Source organism: Molothrus ater, chromosome 4 (genome assembly GCF_012460135.2).
Source record: "Molothrus ater isolate BHLD 08-10-18 breed brown headed cowbird chromosome 4, BPBGC_Mater_1.1, whole genome shotgun sequence".
Lineage (NCBI taxonomy): Eukaryota > Metazoa > Chordata > Aves > Passeriformes > Icteridae > Molothrus > Molothrus ater.
Genome location: NC_050481.2, coordinates 43,265,727 through 43,287,282, shown reverse-complemented (window position 1 = coordinate 43,287,282; position 21,556 = coordinate 43,265,727). Strand labels below are relative to the sequence as shown.

Sequence of the window (21,556 nt, the reverse complement as noted above, 5' to 3'; positions counted from 1 at the left end):
TTGCTCAGATTTTGTTTGAAAACCTTACTGAAATCCAGGCGGACTTATCCTTGGCTTCAGTCAGTATGAGCAGTGGTGAGTTATTTCAGCCACAAATACATGGCATGTCTCTCTCCAACTCAGCAAAAACTTAGCATTCATGCAGATGAGTAATTCTTGCAATAATCATGTGTACAAAAATTTATGGAGTGCTTGAGTACTTCCAAAATCATTGTGGTAACTGAAGTTCAATCAACTGGTAGATTTACATGCAGTCCCTTGTCTTTTATATTGATATCCTAGAATTTAATCATTATCTATTAACTACTTAATTAAATGCTGAAATAAATGCTTTTAAATTTCTTAAACCTTATTTTTTAGGAACTGAATCAGATCCTTATGGAGACACCACCGGTTTGGAAAGGATCATCCAAACTTTTCCGTAATCTTAATGAGAAAGGTGATGAAGAAGAATTAATTTTCCTGAACCAAATTACCATTCTATTAACTTTTTTTGATGATGTACTTTAATCTGAGTCCAATTTTCAAAAATAAAGAAATTGCATTCTACATTTTACAACTTGGAAAAGTTCCATGTAATCTCTACAGCGTTTTAATGATGCCAGCTTCCAACTAACCTCTTTAAGTGATTGGGGACTCAGAGTTTGTTTAGCTGATGTTTGAATATTTCAGCTTCAGTTTGTTGCCATGAATGATATCTGGACTATAGACAGACTATTCCAGTAAAGAGACAATATCTCGTTACTTCTTTTCAGTAGGTTCAATAATGTGATTATTTCTAAAGACAGTAGTGCTATCTTATATCACTGGAAAAGCATTTTGTACACAACACAAAGAGACTGTTTCAGAAATGTTATATATTCCTTTAAATTCTGCATATGAGGGCTTTGATAGCTTTTAAAACTCACACTATTGATAAGTGAAGAGCCAAGAGTCACTTCCAGTCTCCTCTCTTGTATTTTTTTCTTTCTTAATAAGCTCTATCACTTCACAACAAAAAACTATAGGGAAATAAAACAATTATGGTTTTACAGACATTTAAAAGCTATTTATAATAAATAATCTACATATTTCCTTGCTTATATTCAGAGTGGCAAAGGTGTGGTGGTGCATTTGAAATATTTTCAAAAGCAGACACAAGTACTTGTTATAAAAGGACACTTTATGGGTGTTTGAAATAAGCACACTAGCAACAGAATTCCAATCAAACATATGCATGTAATTGGTTAATATAACTCAAATGCAGCTCAAATTTATTCAAGGAGTAAGTAGTGTGGACACTACTCTCAAAGGAGGCTCTCTAGTACATGAAGGCACTCTTTTTTCCCTGAGTCCACAGCCAGCACTCACAGAGAGGCAGAAATTGGCACATCTTTGCATTGTTTTTCAGTGTACTTCTTTGCTCTAGGCTGCTTTCTATATGGTTGACGTTTGAAATATTAATTGCATAAATATATTAATTGCAGTATACAGCTGACTTTTGAAATATCAATTGCATAAAAATTCAACCTCAGAATCTGTTAGATCAGTACATTATCAGTTAAAAATGTATCTAGATATTGCTTTTTAAGTCTGTAATAAAATGTCTGCAACATGAGTAGTCTTCATTCAACAGTATCTTATTTCCACTGTTTTGCCAGTGGAGTTCTGCAGAAGTTGACGGAATTGATAGGACTCAAACTGTCAAAATAAGATGGTAAAATTAGTATTAGACTTTAGTACTTGGATATCTTTTCAGCATGTTTTATGAAAAAGTGAGTTCTATTGCCCAGTTTTATAAAAGTATAAGAAAATATGATGGGTCTTATGACTGATAGTGTAAATTGGTTAAAGAAATGGTAATAGAATTCAGGTCTCTGTAGTTATAATGTAGTCTCTAATGTAGTCTTTACTTTTTGTTCTTAACAATTTTTTTAACATGCACATACAAAGCAATTAGCAAAAGACTATGTCCATTTATTTTGCCATGGATTTATGTAATTCAGCTGAGGCACTCTGATTTATGCCCACCGACCTTAAGTTTTTATTATGTTTTTCCCTTGAGTGCCTTCCTTCTCTTGTTTCTGATCCTAGTGTAAGTTCTTCTTTCCCTTCAATCATCATTTCAGAGCCTCTCTCCCATAACACTCAGAGCAATCAACCAGAACTATCTGTCTGCAGCTACAATATACCAGTACAAACAAAAGGAGAGAAGGCTTTCAGGGCTGTTTCTATCACTTTCTTCATACCTGTGATGGACTACTTGACAATTGCACATTCTTCCTGTTTTACAGCAAGGAAGGTGCCATCAAAATACAAAAAAAAATATATTTACATTTATTGACTGGCTATTAAACAATGTTTTCCATCAGTGAATGAGAACCTTTGAGGTATCTGATTTCTTGATAGGTGCTTGTCCAAACAGATTCAAGCAGGCCTTTGAAAACTTAATTCCTGCGGGCTGCTGTATAAAAGCAAGAAGATAAAGCATAGAGCATGTGTTACTTAAATGCCTATATTTAATAATTACTACTCTTCAATAATGTGTAAATTGAGGAAAAGAGTAGGTGGTATTAAAAAATCATAGTAGTTTTCCTAACTAGATCTACTAGCAGTACTAAAATACTGGTTCTGAAGACTTAAGTTTACTCTTGGATCAAAAGATGGGATGTGAAGTATAGTGAAAGTAAAATCCACGTGAATGATAACATTGCTTTTAGTTTTAATTGTACAGGTTTTTCAGTGAAAAAAAATCAGATGACTGCTTACCTAGTTTGTCACATTTTCAGTTAAGTCAGATTTTAAAATAAGATATTTAAACATCCAAAGATGTGGCTGTTTTTGGAAAAACTTTTGCACCTGACTTGGACTGAAATCAAGGAGACAGCCAGCAACTTTTGAAAATCCTAGCTGATAGACATCTTTACTCTCAGGCATCTAAATAGTTCTTTTTTCACTCTTTTGAAATAATCTGAGATTGTGGACTGACTTAACACTTCTGGTTTTGGAGGACAAACAAAACCAATTTGCTAGAAACCAGGAACAAGTTCCCCTAGTTCAGCCTCAAAGGTCATTGGAGCTAAGGGCTCTTGGGAGAGCTGCAAGCTGTTCTTTTCTGTTCTTGTTGAACTAAGAGATGCTTCTCTTCATTGCTGCTCTGGACATTCTGCAAGGTTGTCTCTTTACCCGTTACTCCAGAGCTAGAAAGGCACAAGTATGACCTATGGTACAAGACATACTCTTTGGGTATTGACTTCAGCTCTCATTTAAATTTTGCCTTAATCACTTCTGAAGAGAAAAGGAAGTGCCATTCCACAGTGTGGTTCTCTTTTGTAATCTTGCAAAAAGAAAAAAACTATAAGATCAAGTTTTCAGTTAATATAGCACATGCATTTAAAAAGCACTTAATAAAGTCAAGACCTCTATTCAAATGGTGTGATCAGGAGGAAGCATGTTGAGAATCTTCTCAAAGCAAATGTTTTCATACTGTTAAAGAGTATTATCATGAATTACTTGTGGGGTTTTTGGAAAGAAAATTGAATAAATCATTTATATTAGCTTTTAAGAGTTTATCCAGATTTTGTTTAATGAGCCGTGCTCCACTGACTGTCAATTTACTTGCCATGTTTAATATACTCTTCCCCTAAAATACAGACCCAAACCAAAAGCCCCAAGCCATAGGTGAATTTTGTAGACCAATAATTTCTTGACCAAAAATAGTTACATGCAGACAAGTATGAATGTACAAATATGCAGGTGTACAAAAATTCTCCTTATATATAAAGATTTAATGTTTTCAAGGTTATGATATGAAGGCAAGATGAAACTAACATGGCTTTTTTTTTTTTTTTTGTCTTCAGGTGTGATATCTTACACAGAATATTTATTCCTCTTATGTATTTTAACAAGTAAGTATTTTTGGAGATAAAAGATTCCTTACAGATTCAAAGCTCTGAATGTGTTGTGTGTTAAATTACTCTTCCCATCCCTGCATAAAGAAAAACTACACTATGCATCTCTATGTCCCTCTGAACATCTTTTGCCTTCTGGAAGCTTGTGTTATGCATTATTTAAATGCATTATTATCCAGAATACCTTTTAGTGGCTGTTGATGAAGCTGTGCCATAAGCCCCGGCTAAACCCAGTTAAGAGCTTAAATTTATTTTCTTGTTTGAAATTCCTACAAAATTTGAGCTAAATTTCCTGAATTAATACAGGGAGAACAGAAAGATACACATTGTTGCTGGTTTGTTTCATCAATTAGTGCATAATAGGCAAAATCAAAGTCAGTGGTAAAATATAATGTTTTTATTTCAGAAACACTAACAAAATTGAAAAATTATTCTTTTATCTCCCATAAAATTGAAGTAAAATAACCTAAACTAAGCCTGATACGGACTTTTTTAATATTGTAACAGGTGTTTTCTGGGAAGAAGCAAAGAATTTTACTTGTCTTTCACTTACATGTAATTAAATAATTTCTATTGGATTCATTAGTGGGATTTTTTTGGAGATGAACTGGATTCCTATTACGAATCAGAGCTGGAACTTGACCCTGAACCCTTAGTATCTTCCATTATGGCATCAATGATTCTTCCATCATTTCTTTGTTATCTGAATTAACTTTTGGCCATAATTCATTCATAGTACAAATCAGTGGGTATCCCCAAAATGTTGCCTAAAGGCTTTACTTACAGTTACCTTCAAAGTCACCATGTTTCAGAAATACGTTCTAACCTGGTCTCAAATTTCAATGGCTCTAAGCATGTAAACAGGAAAATGTTGAGTGTCTTTCAGCATAAAATTTACTTTGACCAGAAGTTGTGTCCTGTACCTTTTTTTCAAAATCTTTTAAAGTGTCTTTTAGAACATTGTGTTTTCATAGAAAATTTATTTTCTACATATTTCTGTTTGTAATATAAAATGGACTCTCTCCATGAACTAACACTTATATTATTCTTGAATATTTCATGTTCTATTTCTACTTTTGTGAGCATGCCCTCTGTTTGAATAAAATGGGTTGTACTGTTTTACAGATGTTATGATTTGCATTTAGTATGTACACAAACATCCTGATTTAAATTAGTTGAGGTTCTGGCTTTTATGAAGGGACACCAAATAATTTCTTAGAGTATTATACTTGCTTTCTTTCCAAGAAAATAAATAATTGAATGTTTGGCATTGTTTTGGCAGAGCCACATGCAGGTTTTCGAATTGCTTTCAACATGTTCGATACTGACGGCAATGAGATGGTGGACAAAAAGGAATTCTTAGTGGTATGTATATTTGTAGTTTTTGGTGTAATCTTGAAACTAATGTGATGATGTCAGCAGTCATGAGACTATAATCTACTGTTCTTCACTGAATGTAGTTGTTTTTTTGCCTGATTTAGTATAAAGTGTTCTTATAATGTAAACTGAAGTAGAAGCTCCTTCTTAGAGTTCACAGGAGTCTTGTATATAATTATTTTTGAAGCTTAATTCTAGTTTTTATTCTGGATCTTCTAATTGCTACTGTAAGTCGCAGATAGGCTATTAAAGTAATAGAAATGTTTTAATGGTTAGCAGAGTTATTTAATTGCTCTAATGATCACCTCACTTTGCCATTCATTCTGCTGATAATCACAAGTGACCCGAAAATATTGACTGACCTAATGTGACACCATCATCTGTTTTGGACAAGATCTGTAATGAAAAAAACCATACTGTACATGTATCTAATTTAGCCCCTAAATCCATTTGCTGAAGCAATTTGCTAGGGTGGGGTTCAGTGAGTTCTTTTTACAGAGAATATTCCTGCAGGGGAAACTGACTTTGACCTGAATGATTTCCATGTGCTTTGGAACAGATGGCAGGATACCTAGAACTTGGCAGTAGTTTGGTTGCATCCAAGGTTTTGTTACATTGCTAATTTGAATGAAAGTATTTTTCAGATTAGAGCTTTACTCTGTTTATGGCTTGGAAAAAGCAGTTCTGTAAATCCATCTTAATAATTATTTAAGCAGAGTTTATTTTTTCAGGTTAGAAATGTAAACAGTTTTTAAAAGCCCAGACTTCAAAAGAAAAATTCACATGTTGGTGAGATTTGAAAATGAAGAATAATTTGGCACTTGAGGGAAAATCTTTGAAAATCCTAAATCATCCACTAGATATTCATTTTTATAATGATAAATTTTCGATATTAAATTAAAAAATAATTAAAATTAAAATTTCAATACTTCATAAGTTTTCAGGTAGTAGGATACACCAAGTTCAGGAGAATGATCTTGCAGTAACAAGAGGGCTATTTTAGATTTATGTTCATTTAATTTATTTTCTGATTTCAAAAGAAATGGGAGGAATAATTAATGCCATTCTAAATAAATGATCATTAAAAAAAAGGAAATGCAGAAAATTGACCACTTAAAGTTAGGGCTTCTGAGTTTATGATAACTGTGTGGCTTTATGCTAAAAATGTGTACCATAACCAGAGATCTCTAAATTGTTGGTGTCCATGGGCAGCAGCTGTCTGAGATTACACTGAAGCACTCAGTTATGGTGAACATATGTTTTGACATTTCTTTAGAAATTAAAATTTAAAATTTTATGGTATAGCAAGCTTTCTGAAGACTAAACAAGGCCTTAATTTTCTACTCAACAAGTACAGATGATTAATGCAATACAACATTTATAAGAATTGAATCAGATGTTAGAAAAATATATTTGTGTAAAAGACATACATTTTATCTCCACACATTTTTGTGTAGTTGAGCTTTGGAAATACGGTGAGTACACATGAGAAAAAGCCCAGTGCCTTATTGAAAAAGATGGAACAAAATACCAAGGGTGAAATAGACACATGGAATGTATTTAAGTGTTTGATCCCAATTTATTTAAAATAAAGACACCCTAGTTTCCTCTGTGAGGTTTCTTAATTGATTCAAATAAACTATGATAACCTTAAGAAAATAGAAATATGGAAGAAACTCTCCTTACCATGCTGAACTTAAATTCCAAATATATTTTGGAAGGTGACACCACTTGCAAATTGTGGCATTCTCAACTTTTTTTGTATTCTGTTATTAAATGTACGCATCCTTGTAAGGGTCCACAATTTTTAATAAGCATCTTCTCCAGCTGGAGGAACAAACCAGCAACCATTGGATTAATTAACAAATGGAAAAAATAGAGGAAGAAGAAGAAAAAGCAAGCATCTTTCATGATTCAGTGTAACAGGATGTGGTGGAATAGACTGACAAGTTTGTTCTGATATAAAAAAGAGCTTCCATTACAACAGCTAAATGGGAGGAAATTGAAGTAAGAGGCTTTGTCTTTCAGAAACTGATGCTAAAAATGAAATAAAATAAGCATGTAAAGTGGGAAACAAGGGCAATATTTAACTAATATTTCTTTCTAACTATGCCTTTATAGTCCTCTTCACATCCTGCTATTATTTGTTCTCTGTCATGATCCCTGACTAGTTTCTCCTTATTTTTGTTAGCAGACTTGGTGGATGAAAGAAAGAAAGTAGAATTTTTAAACATTAGGTATACTGTCACCTACCCCTTGTAGGGGATTATTGTATTTAACAAATTTGTATAGCTCTTGAGTGCACTTGAGTGCAACTCTGCTTCATTAGATGTCGGTGATCCTTCAAAAATTAAATCTGAACCCTTAAGTCAGAATATGAGATCTGAAGTGAAAAAGAATAGATAGGTAGATAGAATTTTGTATAATGAAAGTATATATGAAAATAGAATTTGATTCAGTGATACTGCAGCTATTATAGAACTGGCCCCAGAACATACATTTGGCATCTTTACTCACCTTGCTTGAATATAATGTATCATATCCCATGTGCCTGAAAGGAGACTGTTCAAAAGTTGGCATATGAACTACTCCAACATTTGCAAAATATTTATCCATCAATTACAAGCAGCTATTGCAAAATTTGTAATAAATGCTGTTCAGTTTTATAAGTAAAGAGACTTTGAAGAGCTTTGTTTAGGGATCACGTGTTATGTGATTCTTGAGGAAACAGTGTGTGTAGTGAAGAGTTGAAAAAGGCCTTATTTTTCTGATAACAGCTGTATTGTTTTTGTAAACTAATTTCATGGTGTTTGTGCTTTCCTCTTTGCTTATGTCATAGGGGTGAGGTCAGGGAACAGAAGGATTGTGTTGCCTTGTTACTGGAGATCTTGCTTTTGCTGCCTTCAGCAGTCATCTCATTATCCTGTTTCAAACAATGTTCCTATGAAAGTACTCCTAGACCCTTTTTGCATTCACTTTTTTCAGTCACTGGTATCCTATAGCACTCTTTCTGAACAAAAGATCCATTTCCAGAAGTTTAGCAAGGCTTTAATAATGCATGCAACAGAATCCTACTTCTTTTGCCTCTGTGGCAGGGGAAATACATTCAAGGATGCCTTGCTTTTTACTGATCTTTTTTGATTTTTCAGTTACTGCCACTCTTCTCTCCTGCTTGATGGCTTGTCACTTCTTTCACAAGGGATTTTCTTTCTGTTTCTCTCTGTTCATTTAACTTTTTTCTTTGCATTGTTCTGGGTTGCAAACTTTGTAATACTCTATCCTATCAAGACTCTTTCCTTGTTGGCATAAGTTATAGTAACTTGCGCCTGTAGGTTTGAAAAAAAATTGAAAAAATTTACCAAGGTCTGTAAATTTATCCCATATTCAAAAATAGGTATTGTGATGCACAAAATGTTCTGGTCTGTATTGGCCTGATAGGAGATTCCAGAACTCAGTAGTCAGTTTTGGAAATTCATAAAATGTTGTTTATAAATGTGTTTGCTAATTAATCACTAAACATTGAATTCTTTCATTTCAATGTTGCCATACCCCTGCAGTAAATCTTGCTGATCCCTTTGCCTTCTCTGAAATAAAGATAGATATCCAGAAATTTAGTTTGGAAAATTTCCTTGCAAAATGTATCACACACACTTTTTGTTTCCCATTCCGATCCCTGTTGAGCTCTGTGTACATGCCTTTACATTATCTGGTTTTACCAGACTTATGGTAGGTAAAATTGCTCCTTTGAAAGAACTGCCACAATTGTGTCTGTATGCCAAGGTGTTTGGTTCTGAAAATACCATATTCTAGGTTGGGCAAGTTTCTCAGATCAGGGTTTATTCCTTTTCCAGCCCACTTAGAGGATAACAAATGCTACATGAGACAGTGTGATATTTTCACATGCTTTTTTTTTAAAAGCTGAAGGTCCAGTAGTGACCTAGATAGTATCACAGTTAATACTTTCTTCTATTGCTAAACACTGTGAGACCTTTTTCTAATGGTTTGGGAACATTAATTGGTATTAGTGTAAATAAAAATACCTAAATAAAACAGATACTTTCAGAGAAAGATAAGTACAATCCAGTTCTTACTCTGAAGACTTTACAAAAATAAATATGCTTAAGAATCTGTATGTTTGAAATCTTGTATTTGAGGTTTTCTCAGAAGTCATGTTTAAAGCTCTTCATGTTGAGATAGTTGTGAAAGGGGTATTTTACAAGACCTGAAGGTATTCTTTGAACAGACTTGAAAAGAAAGGGTACTTGATAAATTACTCTTGAGTAGTAGTTTGTTGCTGCTGAAGGGGAATGTTTCACCCCCACCAGGTGTTTCTACCCCTCCCTTGTGCCAGCAGGAGTAAGAACTGATCAGGTTGAAACTAATGTGAAAAAAAGATTGATCCAGCTGACTACATAACCACAGAGACACTAATTAGAACCTGACACGAAAGGATGTGCCTGGAGGTGGTGAAAAGGGTGGAACTTCCCCTTTTTATTTTGGCCAGATTGGCTAAATAGGACATTCTTGGTATTGTGCTCCCAAGTAGAATTGTTACCCTTGCTTTGTGGAAAAAAATATTTCCTTTTTCCCTTTCTGTGTGATGGTTTAAGTCACAGAAGGAACACAAAGGCATGGGTATGAACAATAAAGCATCATGAAACTCTGATACTTCAGTAAAGAACTGCATTTTAATACTGTTTGTAATGTCCTTATGATGAAGGATATTGTTATGTATGTGAAAACAGGCTGAACACTAAATATGAACAAAATGGTTTGGTTTTTAGCTCCAAGAGATCTTCAGGAAAAAAAATGAGAAGAGAGAAAAAAGAGGAGATGAAGAAAAACGTGCAATGCTGGTAAGTAAAATCAGAAAAGTTGCATCTGGTAGTTTGTTTGGTTTGGTTTTTTTGGTTTTTTTTTTTGATGTAGTACAAAATTATGTGTGTATATATTTCACTGGCCACTAAATTCATATTGTTAGAAGAATAGGCATAACTTCACATGTAGAAAAAAAGCAGTATTTAGCCTAAACTGTTGTTACTGGAAAAAAAGAGTAAGTGGTTTATAGGAAGGAAAAATTAGTGCTTAAATACTGTAGTAGATGTTATGACAGTAGAATTGATTCCATTTGGAGTTTAGAAATCTAGGGAAAGGTGAGTAGTAATGAGCCAGTGTTACTGTCTCTAACAGTGAGAGATCTCAGTGGGAAGACCAAGTTACAGACTTACTTTCAGAACTAATTGAAGCTGTCCATGTAGACCTTCTGATCCTGGTGCTTGTTATCTGCATAGTAGTTTTAAAATAGATTATGAAATGTTTCAACTGAACTTAGATTTTATATTCAAATTTAAATTCTTACTAAATAATTCTGACCAATGCAAAATATATTAATCTGAATAAATTTTTGTGGAATATTGGGTACTCACATAATGTCAAATTTGCATTTTGTGCAAACAAATCAAAAGGTAAGTCAGAAATAAATGAGTCTGTGGTTGTTTGTCTGAGGGATGGCAGCAATAACAGGTGCTTCTTTTACTGTTGGAAAAGTAAATATCAGGGACAAATCTCTGCCAAGTAGAGAGCATAAAAAACCCCTGTTCATTTTCAATTTGCATATTTATGGAAAAAATTCCTTATTATAAGAAATATTTTGACATATCAGCAGAGCTTCTCAGTGTCCATTATACATTTGCCAACATCAATGCTCAGTCTTTATTCTTTGTCCCTGAAACGACAGGAAGTATGATTTTCAAAAATTACTACTTTTTAAACCTTCCCTGAGAAAAAAAGGATTTTTTTCTTCCCACCCAGAGAGACCTATCCTGCTCAGCTTATCAAAACTGTAGGTCTGTTGTTCTCAGAGACTATTTATTTTAAACAAAGGAAACTTATACCTAAAGGAAGAGCTTTTGGAGAACATAAAGATGGCAAAATGGCACATAAGCCCTGAGGGTAATCTCTAAAACCTGTACTTCTCTTTTGAAAATTTGAAGACTAAGACTGAAAATAAACCAATTTTTTCTTCACTGTCATATTGAAAACAAATAAACAAACAAAAATAATGATATATATAAAGGAAAGGTTTGTTTGTCTTAACCTATTCTGTTGTCTTTTTTCCCCCTTCTTTTGTCTTCATTCTGACATGTGATACTTGACTTGGCCCATTTTTGCTGTATGTCAGCGTCTTCAACTTTATGGATATCATACTCCTACTAACAGTGTATGTACTCTAATTATTTTCAATTGATGCAGTCTTCACCTGTGTGATGAAATGATATGCTATAAGAAAATCTATTGTATTTATCTTTTTCATCAAGGAAATTATTTCTGCTAATCAGTAAAAATGTGAGGAATCTTGACTTGCATAAAAGATTGCTGCATGCATGCTGAACATGCAAGCCTATCAGGAGGAAATGTTGCTGTCTATTTATATGAAATGGAGGAAACAGTATTTTTAAGGGAAAGTACAAATACATTTCAATAAACTGTAGACATATTTTAATTAATGTGTGAAATTAAGTCATCCTGCATGAGTCATTTGATCCATCTCTTTCTTTCATTTTGTGTAGTGTGAATAATTAGTCAGTTGAGTCCTTCACCTCTTTATTGCCCCCCAAAAAGAAACCTGAAGAGATCTTTCCTATTTTTATGCTTCACCTACAGAACAAATACATAAGAACTTTCAGTGCTGAACTAGGAAAGGATTCCCTGTATTACTTAGGTGACAGTAAACTTCTTTACAATAATTTTTGAGGGCTGAAAAAGAGAAGCAGAAAGAGATCTTCTGCTGTTTTTAATGTCTTCATCATGACCTGATTAATTTCTGGATCATGGCAGAAGTAAATCAGTTTTTAAAAAACAGACAGTTTTTATGTTTAAATAGAAGGATTTATCTTGTCAGGGCATTATTGTGATATTCCAAGTGAGGGGATCGGGTGCAGGAGAATTAGATGAGTTATGAAATGCCAATTTTAAAATTTGTTTTGTTATATAATTATTCACAGAAATGCACAGATTTATTTCTTGTGAAGTTGGCACCTACAATTGGAGCAATATGCAGGAAGGAAGTCTGTTGAATTAAAATGTGCAGTTGACATGATATGCATACTGCAATGATGTGAGAAAAAGGAAGTAGAATATGCAAGGCCTTATGATTCAATAGATTTCAGATCAGGCTTTACTGCAGCAAAACTTGCTGGACAGTGATTGCCATATTCCCATGCTTTCTCTTGTTTCAAACTGAAACCAAACTAGTTAGATATTCTACTTATGTAATTTTCAGATTCAGTAAAAAAATCATCTTCTGGACTGAGGCATGTCCAAGCACTTTATCAAGATAATGCCCAGGTGCATGCCATATTTTTTGCCCTCCTACTATCTGCATGGAGATCTCCATGCAAAGGAGACCCAGGTGTATAGGAAGTCAGTAAATCCCTCATCTCCAAAAATAGATATTTTGGGGTTCTATTTCTTCTACTGAAACAAGAAGTATAGCAGTCTTTTGTTTTCCTGGATGTCCTGAGGAGTTGAAGATACCCAGGTTCCAAGGAGATGCAACCCTGAATGTCTGGGATAGTCCAACATGCTGCCTCATGCATGAGGCCTTTCTCCTCACTTCATCTGACAAATCAGTTCTATTTTTTTTAAATGTGTTGAGGTCCATAGGCCATAAAAAGCATATGGTGGTGTTTTAAATGGGTTAAATATTTTAGTATTTTCATTTGCATAGGTTCTTTAGTCTTCATTAGTTCTTTCAAGTCATGTTCTGGTGCATACTGCATTTGTGTCTGAGACTGCTTTGGCATGTACTGCATGAGTGCTTTCACTGGCCAAATGCCAACCAGAACATGATAACTGTGATGTGATGCATGTAATGGAAATGAAATGTGCACAGCCAGAAGTACTAATTCAATTGACTAAAGTAACTCCAGTAAGAGAACAAATTCAGTGAATACTTAAAATAGATAATTATAGAATTGTATGCATAAAAGAATGTGGTGTTCATTCTCATGACAAGGTAAGTTTGATCATCAGATGTGGATAGTGTTTTCCTGATAAGTATGTTACAGTTGAACTTACTAGGCTTGTTTTTTGCCTTTCTTTGTTGGTGCAATGATGTCATCATAAATATTAGATTAAATTATTTTATATAACTAATTATATGGTGATATTTTTATTTTACCAATGAAAAAATTAATTTTATAAGTATATGAATTAATATTTTCTGGAAAACCAGAACTGATAGAAAAAAACCTGGCAAAATGCTGTGTTTAAATGGCCACTTTGATATGCACTTTTAGTAAATATTTTCACTTCTGCTTTCTTGAATTTATTTTGTTTGAGAAGATGGAGTCAGTGATACTTTTGGTGCAGCCAAGAACATTAGGGAAATAGCTGTAATAGACCAATGTTCCTTTCATTTACAAAGTGTCGTGTAACTGGTAAAAATGTCACTGTTTAGAAGCAAGAGAACCAAGCCCTAATTTTGAAGATCAGCTAGAAAATATTTTAAAGTTTATAAGTGGTTGTTCCATTGGTTTTTGTTTTTCAAACAATTGTGCTTCTTGAAACTGCAGGTTCTTAAAACAGAAGGAGAGGACCTTGTCCCCAGGAGCTATTGGGATACTTTGAGACGTAGCACAAGCCAAGCGCTCTTTTCAGACCTGGCGGAGGTATAAAACAACCTCTCTGGTCTCTGCTCCATACACAGACTGCTATTTTATTTCTTCTGTTCTGATTGCTTTCTTACATTATGCACCCTGTTTCTTCTTTTCCTTTTAATTACTTTTTTGTTTTAAATTTCAAAGTTCTCAGATCAAATGCATTTGGTTCTCTACAATGTGATAATTGAAGGGTGTCTTTTCCAAGAAAAAGCAAAGTTACCTTTTGAAAGAGTTGGAAGATGAAGTCTTCTTCAGTCCTTCAGAAACATTTTCTAACACTAATAGTCCATGGGAGTTCACAGTTAGAGAAGTAATTCAAGAAACGTTTGTCAGTTAGGCGTGGTTCAGTAAAATGATAACTTTACTGAGAGTTGTAGGCCTTTAAGCTTTTAATCTTTATGTCTTTAATGTGCTTTTTATGTATATTATCAGAACCAATCTTCACAAAAAGTATAATGCAAAGATTGTTTTAACTATTGGAGAAAACCAGGAATGTTTTAAGGTAACCAAAACACTGGTCCATCTTTTGTAATATTACACAATCATTATGGAGGTCTAGAAATACCACTGAGCTTTCAAATTAATTTCCATAATGCTTTAAATTCTAATAATTCTTGTTTCATGATCTGCTTCTAGATAATAGAGTAAGATATTTTTTTGTATTTATCATTTCAGGTCAAAAGACTAGATAATTTATGCTTTTCTGTGCCCACACAGTGAGAGTAATGGCTCTGCTGGTAGTGGCATTAAGAACATAGAGCAACTCCCCATTGACTCTGGTCTCAGAGTTCCATGTTTCCTAAGCAGGATCATAATGAGAAAAGAACAAGAAACAAAAACTGACCTCCAGAGTAAAAGAGTCTTTTTCCTTGATTCAGAAGCAATGTGTGCTTCACATTGAAAGTAATTAGTGTTTTGTCCCTGCTGTTCCTCTGCAGAAGCTATTGAATAACCTGAGGACTTCAGTGGACTTATTTCTAATTTCCAGGCTTAATTCACTCATAGTTCCTTTATATCAGTCTGGTGTTCATTAATTTTCATAGGGCTTTTTCTTCTTTAGTGTTAATCTTCATACTCATGGTTGTGTTTATAAATGCAGTCATAGCACTCTGTTTAAATTTATTTGAATTTTAATTGTGGGCCAAACAAAATATGGTATTTGTTTTTTCTTTTAAGGTAGAACCTACATTTCCTAGGTATCAAGTAATCCTTTTCTGTATTTCTCTCAGTTTGTGTTCATTTACCCTTCAACAAAACAAAATGTAGTGTTACAGAATTGAGTTTTACAATATTTATAGCAATATCCATAGTAGTAACATATATGTAGTAATCTTGCAATAAAGCAGTAGACCCAGCCTATCTTCCCTTGCTTCTACGCTCATGAGCTTCTGAATTGTTAATCCAGTTATTAATCCTAATTTATTCCACCAAATTTTAAAATCCAGAATATCAGTGTTCTTGTCTAGTCAGATAAGGAGACATAGAGGGCAGAGAAGGCTTCTAAATTCATTGATTATTCAAGAAACTTGGGGCATTGCATTTTCTGAATGAAATGTCATCTTAATGTACAGTTAGCTGGCATGAATTCAGTCCCAAGTATAGATGGACTTAAGTTTGGAAATCTCTACACACATTTAATTTGAAGAGAGAGGGGGTTTTATTATCCGATGCCTCAGACTAATATCTGTAACTATACTGTAACTGAAGCTTAATAGCAGCTATACTTAATAGGGATTTAAATTCTCAGTGAAGTGTATAAAAAACCTGTGTGCTCACTTGTAAATCATTTTATGAAGAAAAATCATATTCTGCATTTTCTCCACTGACAAATTCCCACTTCTCACTGTCATTATCTTGCTTGGTTTGGGCCAGCTGGCTTTCATCCATATTCTTATCTCTTCCAGGTACTCTTGCATTTGAATAATATTATAGCTATTTGTAGTGAGAAAGTGGCATAAAGCAAGGTGACACTGGGGTCTGTGTTGTTCCATAGGCTTTTGAGAAGGCTATATGTAAGTCGAAAAGGAGAGTAAATAAGGTTTATTGGAATATGGGAATCAAAGGGCTCTTTGGACAGTAAAGTTATTTATCACAACTAGTTTTCTCTAGGACAGTGTATAATACTGGTTTTGTTCTTACTAATTTAGCAATTCCACTGTCCTGTTGGAATATTGCAGTTATCACTAAATTCAGTTTTGGGGTTTATTCGTAAATTAGTAAGTGAAATTGGAAACCATTAGGTTTGTTATCACTGTTGGAAGAATCAAGAGTTTTCAGTAAGAAAGCTCTTATTAAATCAAATCACAATATACATACTTAATAATTGGAATATGCTGGTAAAAGTGGAATCAATGCTTATAAGCATTACCTGCTTTTAGTCAACCCTTGTTAATCAAGAAATTGAAACTCATTTTGCAGTATACAAAATAAACAGACTTTATGCACTTCAGGCTAGAAAATAGAAAGCATTATGCCATTATGCAGCAAGGCAATCAAGTGATTGAAACACTTGTCTTCAGTTTGTCTCTTTACCTGCATTTATATTCCAGTTAGTGTAAAGGTAAAGAGAAATGAGAAGGATTTTATTCTCATTTAAATGACTTATTTAAAAATATATTTGATCAAAATTGAGGCTCATATTTGTATACATGGAAACAGGTGAGGCAATTTAATTTGCACTGATCTAAAATAAAATTAATTTTATTATGAAAAACAAATAATGGCTTTAAATGATTAAAGCTTCTGGTTGTATCCTTTACCATATAAAAGAAAATTTATTTAATGCTGTCAGTGCAGAAGAAGCATGGAAATAGTGTTCAGTTGCCTGCAGTTCTTCAGAGAAGCACATTGGGTTGAGTTTCTGCAATGAGGTTTTTGTTTGGGGTTTTTTCATTTAGTGAGGCCAGCCAAGTGGGAATTGTGAAAAGACTTACAGATTGTAGGTTTTTTTGAACGGTTCTTTAGATATGGGTGAATGCAACCTAAGTCTAAGGTTTTGAAATGTTTTTGCAAGATGAAAGGCTGTAATTTAACATTGGATATCTTTTCAGTGTACTTGAGGGAAATTGTTTGAATGTGCTCAGGGATTTAATTGCTTAAAAGACATAAGAAATCAGGGTATCTGCATTTCAGTATATTGTGTCCTGTAGTGGAGGATAACAATATTAAAAGACAAATAGTGATTACTTTTCTGAATTAGTTTGCTCACTTGAAGAGTAGAGCTGTCTTAATTGAAGGACATGAAATATCTCTACCTCTATATACACTATGTCATCTTATTTCTCCCTGGAGAAGAATATGAGAATAAAGAGGAAGCTCGAGTACATGAAATGCAATCTTGAGCATCCTAAACTGATTATACTAAAGAACAGAAAAGTCTCTCTCATTTCTTTAGATTGGATGTTGAAAGGGATTTGTGTTGTTACTGCCTTGTGTTTTCCCTTGTTGTTGATATATAAATACTCTTAATGAATATTGCACTTTATGGTTTTTACAAATCAGTATGTAAATTTGAAAACAATATAGTGTATTTTAGAGAATGTAGTTGTGAAATGCTTTTTCATGGTACATGGTTTATCATGATGTTGAACTATTGCACATTGTTCAAATTTTTTTCCTGGTTTCTTGACTTAGAGTTTCTTTGTTACAAATTTATAGCCTCTTCAGTGAAGAAATAGAGTCAGACTTAAAGGTCTCTTGAATGTGGCTTGCAGTTTTATACATGTAGATCTTTATAGAGCTGTATAAACAGTTTTCTGCACCTATGGTGGATCCCACAGGTTAATAATGTATTGTTATGGTGATAAATTATTACTGTTAATCTCCCAAATATTTGCTAGATTTCTGTACTGTGCCTTGTTTTGTACTGTAACACTAGAGTCAGCAGACAAACTTCCTAATGGGTGGTAGCTTGCCTAGGAAGAGCAGAGACTGCTCTCCTACTCTGTACTTTTCATAAAGTCTTTGAAGGAAAAAGAGCATGGACAGGAGGTAATCCCTAAGCAGGTGCAGTAAGGAGACTAAACACATTACTTTTTAAATTTCCAATGTTGGCAGAAGCATGTTAACACCAGGAGAACAGTGTCATGTTGGGCTACTATGGCTTATTTAAGAGCCTTATATTACTGAATTATTCTTCAGCTCTTCAGTATCAAGAGCTTCTTTTTCAAAGAGGTATAATCAATGCATATATGCAATAGTTAAGGGCAGTGAATATGTAGTAAAAAAAGTGGAATATTACGCAATCACTATACACAGATGACAGTTACTTCTGTTTGGATTTGTGTTTACAACTTTTGCTATTAAAAATGGTCAAAATTAGTTGGCTTTCTCTTCTAAATCTGGTTTTCAAAACCTTAGTTATTTATTAAGGAAAAAGTATTAGTACATATTCAGAGATTCCAGTCCTGCACAGAGACCACAACATGAGGAACAGTCCTAAGAGAAGTAATCCAAATACTGCTTCATTATTTCAAAATATTTCCTAATTCTGGTGTTTTAAATGTGTTTGGGCAATTACATTTAAGATGTAGCTATCTGCAACTTACAGAAAAAAATCATTTAAAATACACCTAAACTGATGTGATTGCGGAACACAATCCCATACTTACTTTTGAAATATGGAATAAGAGTATATTAACTACTGTGTTTTAATTTCTTTCTTTCTTCTTAATACTTTGTATTTTAATTTCTTCGTTTCCTAGTAGAAGGAAAGTGAGATTGTCTACAAAGGAAGTTACATTTTATGGTTTACCTTAAGTGATAAGTTGTTTTTTTTTTCCTCACAAGTTTCTGGTTTTATTTTTCATACCTTTTCCCCCTTCATTGCAGCTTCCATTACATCATTCTGTTAGTTTAACTACTTTCTACTAAATGCAATTAACAGCTACTGCTATTTTGTGTGAAAATTGCATGGCAAAATTAATGTAATGGATTGCAAGATTAAAATCTTTTTAAAGACTATAAACATGAAATACAAACTCTTTTAATAGAAAAGTCTATTATGATGATAGGCACTCTCAGATTATACTTCTATATCTGATCCAATCATGGCCTTTAATTTTTTTTATTCTAATATTTAAGCGTGCTGATGATTATACAAGTTCACTGTCAGATACTACACTGCTTGTACACTTTTTTGGCAAGAAAGGAAAAGCAGAACTGAACTTTGAAGATTTTTATAGGTGAGTCTCAACTTCATTAATTCCTTGTAAAAAATATTTGTATAGTTTTTCTAATTAATGTGTACTATATTACTATACACATAGCTTATGCAGGTATGTTTTTATGGTTTGTGTTCCCTTTGTGTGTGTTATATACACAAAGAGCAAAATAAAACAATAAGTGGCCCAATAATAAAAAGTCCTCTTCCAGTGCTGCTGCAAATTTTAGTTACTTTGGGGTGGAAAGGTTATACCCCAGCCCTGTCCTTATTTAAGGACACAAACAGTAGAAATATAAAGTATGACAATTTCTTTACATTTTGTTTGTGTTTTAGATTCATGGATAACCTGCAAACTGAGGTTCTAGAGATAGAATTCCTTTCCTACTCTAATGGGATGAACACCATCAGTGAGGAAGACTTTGCCCATATTCTCTTGAGGTATACAAATGTAGAAAATACATCAAGTTACCTGGAAAACATGCGTGGCAGTATTCCTGAAGAAAAGGTAATTGCTCAGCAGTGGACCACAGCATGCAGTCCCAGTGTCATTAACACGAAAACATAGCTTTGTTGGACTGAATTACTTAGCACCAGGATTTTATTTTGATCATAAACTGCATGCCTGGTTTTTCAGATTACTTGCTGAATAAAATGTAGAAGAGTAAATAGCATAGAATTATATTCCATAGGATTTAGCTAGTAATATTGCTGAAGTTTAGATAGAACATAAGCAACAGAACAGGTTAAATTGCAAAAACCATAAGACATTAAATATAAATATTTTCTAGCAATGAATTATCAAAAAACCCTCTCTTTCTCTCCTTCCTTCTTCTTCCTTCCTTCCTTCCTTCCTTCCTTCCTTCCTTCCTTCCTTCCTTCCTTCCTTCCTTCCTTCCTTCCTTCCTTCCTTCCTTCCTTCCTTCCTTCCTTCCTTCCTTCCTTCCTTCCTTCCTTCCTTCCTTCCTTCCTTCCTTCCTTCCTTCCTTCCTTCCTTCCTTCCTTCCTTCCTTCCTTCCTTCCTTCCTTCCTTCCTTCCTTCCTTCCTTCCTTCCTTCCTTCCTTCCTTCCTTCCTTCCTTCCTTCCTTCCTTCCTTCCTTCCTTCCTTCCTTCCTTCCTTCCTTCCTTCCTTCCTTCCTTCCTTCCTTCCTTCCTTCCTTCCTTCCTTCCTTCCTTCCTTCCTTCCTTCCTCCCTTCCTCCCTTCCTCCCTTCCTCCCTTCCTCCCTTCCTCCCTTCCTCCCTTCCTCCCTTCCTCCCTTCCTCCCTTCCTCCCTTCCTCCCTCCCTCCCTCCCTCCCTCCCTCCCTCCCTCCCTCCCTCCCTCCCTCCCTCCCTTCCTTCCTTCCCTCCCTTCCTTCCATTGCCTTTGGAGTAGCATTTCCTCAGAAATAACATCACATTTTATCTCATTGTCTTATAGTCTTATTAGTGAATTGCTTGTAATTATTGTTGGGTGTGTGGATTTTTTAAAGACTCAAGAGACAGAAATGATAATATAAACAGTAAAGCTCAGGAGGTAGATAGTCCTTAATTTGTTTAACAACAAATACATTGTCAAAAGTGTATCTTGAGAGAAATGTAGTAGCAACTATGCATCAGTGATAATCTATAGGATAATGTTAAAAGTTGCCCTCCAAACAAGAGATGTTTTGGATATACTTCTTCTGTTTGTGTTTACAGAAGAAGATCAGGTTAATCTGTCCTAGAAATCTAACTCTTTCAATAACTATGTCTTTTAATAGCATTGATAGCAGTGCTTGCAAAGAAAAGTAATAAATCAGTTTGAACAGTTTGTTTAGGTTCTGTTTTTATTTGAGGAATGACATTTTAATTTCAGTCTTCAGACTAAGATGAGTCAACTGACCTGATAGAAGCACACTCCAAAAGTTAACAGTTTTCTGTTCAGATATCTGGATATTCTGATTCTTCCTGTGCTTGTACAGCAGTTGGGGCCACTGAGTGTTAAATATAGCTGGGAAAGCAGGGCTGTGTCTTTTGACCAGATTAGATGTCAGATGATGTGGTAAGATTGGGATCAGAGCTCCTGCTCAGTCACCCTTTCCAAGTTCCTGGTCTAAGCACTGAGGTGCTCAGATCAAACTGCTGTCAAAGGTCTGTGCAGGTTTCAATATTCAGAGCTATGACAGTGCAACAGAACCGCTAAAACTGCATGGTTCCAGATGGAAATCTAAGAAAAAAAACCAAAAAAACACTCACTTTGGGTCTTGTGTAAAAACAATAATGTGTCACTTGGGAAACTGAAAAATAATGACAGTTGTAGTTACAGAGAAATACTTTGAATGTCAAAGCTGAAGTTAAGTAACTATACAGATACTTTCTTTTGAACACAAGTAGAAGTCTTTGAAGTTCATATCTAAGTCTTCCAATTTATAGCAAGTATTCTACTCTACTTTCCTTGTCTTGGTCTCTGGTGAGACCAACAGTTAAGGAAAACCTCCATGCA

General features: G+C 34.2%; 1 protein-coding gene across 8 annotated transcripts in view; it reads left to right on the top strand.

The window, feature by feature from the left end:
- MICU3 (mitochondrial calcium uptake family member 3) overlaps nucleotides 1-21,556 on the top strand; it is a 52,533-nt gene that overhangs the window by 16,717 nt on the left and 14,260 nt on the right. For 2 of the 8 annotated variants that reach the window (XM_036381718.2, XM_054514548.1), the window contains exons 4-11: nucleotides 361-439; nucleotides 3,840-3,887; nucleotides 5,173-5,255; nucleotides 10,052-10,123; nucleotides 11,449-11,487; nucleotides 13,844-13,939; nucleotides 19,013-19,113; nucleotides 19,428-19,599. In XM_036381718.2, coding sequence (XP_036237611.2) covers nucleotides 361-439; nucleotides 3,840-3,887; nucleotides 5,173-5,255; nucleotides 10,052-10,123; nucleotides 11,449-11,487; nucleotides 13,844-13,939; nucleotides 19,013-19,113; nucleotides 19,428-19,599 — 690 coding nt within the window. The remainder of the gene's footprint in view (nucleotides 1-360; nucleotides 440-3,839; nucleotides 3,888-5,172; nucleotides 5,256-10,051; nucleotides 10,124-11,448; nucleotides 11,488-13,843; nucleotides 13,940-19,012; nucleotides 19,114-19,427; nucleotides 19,600-21,556) is intronic. The other 6 variants (XM_054514550.1, XM_054514552.1, XM_054514547.1 and 3 more) reach the window with 3 other exon arrangements.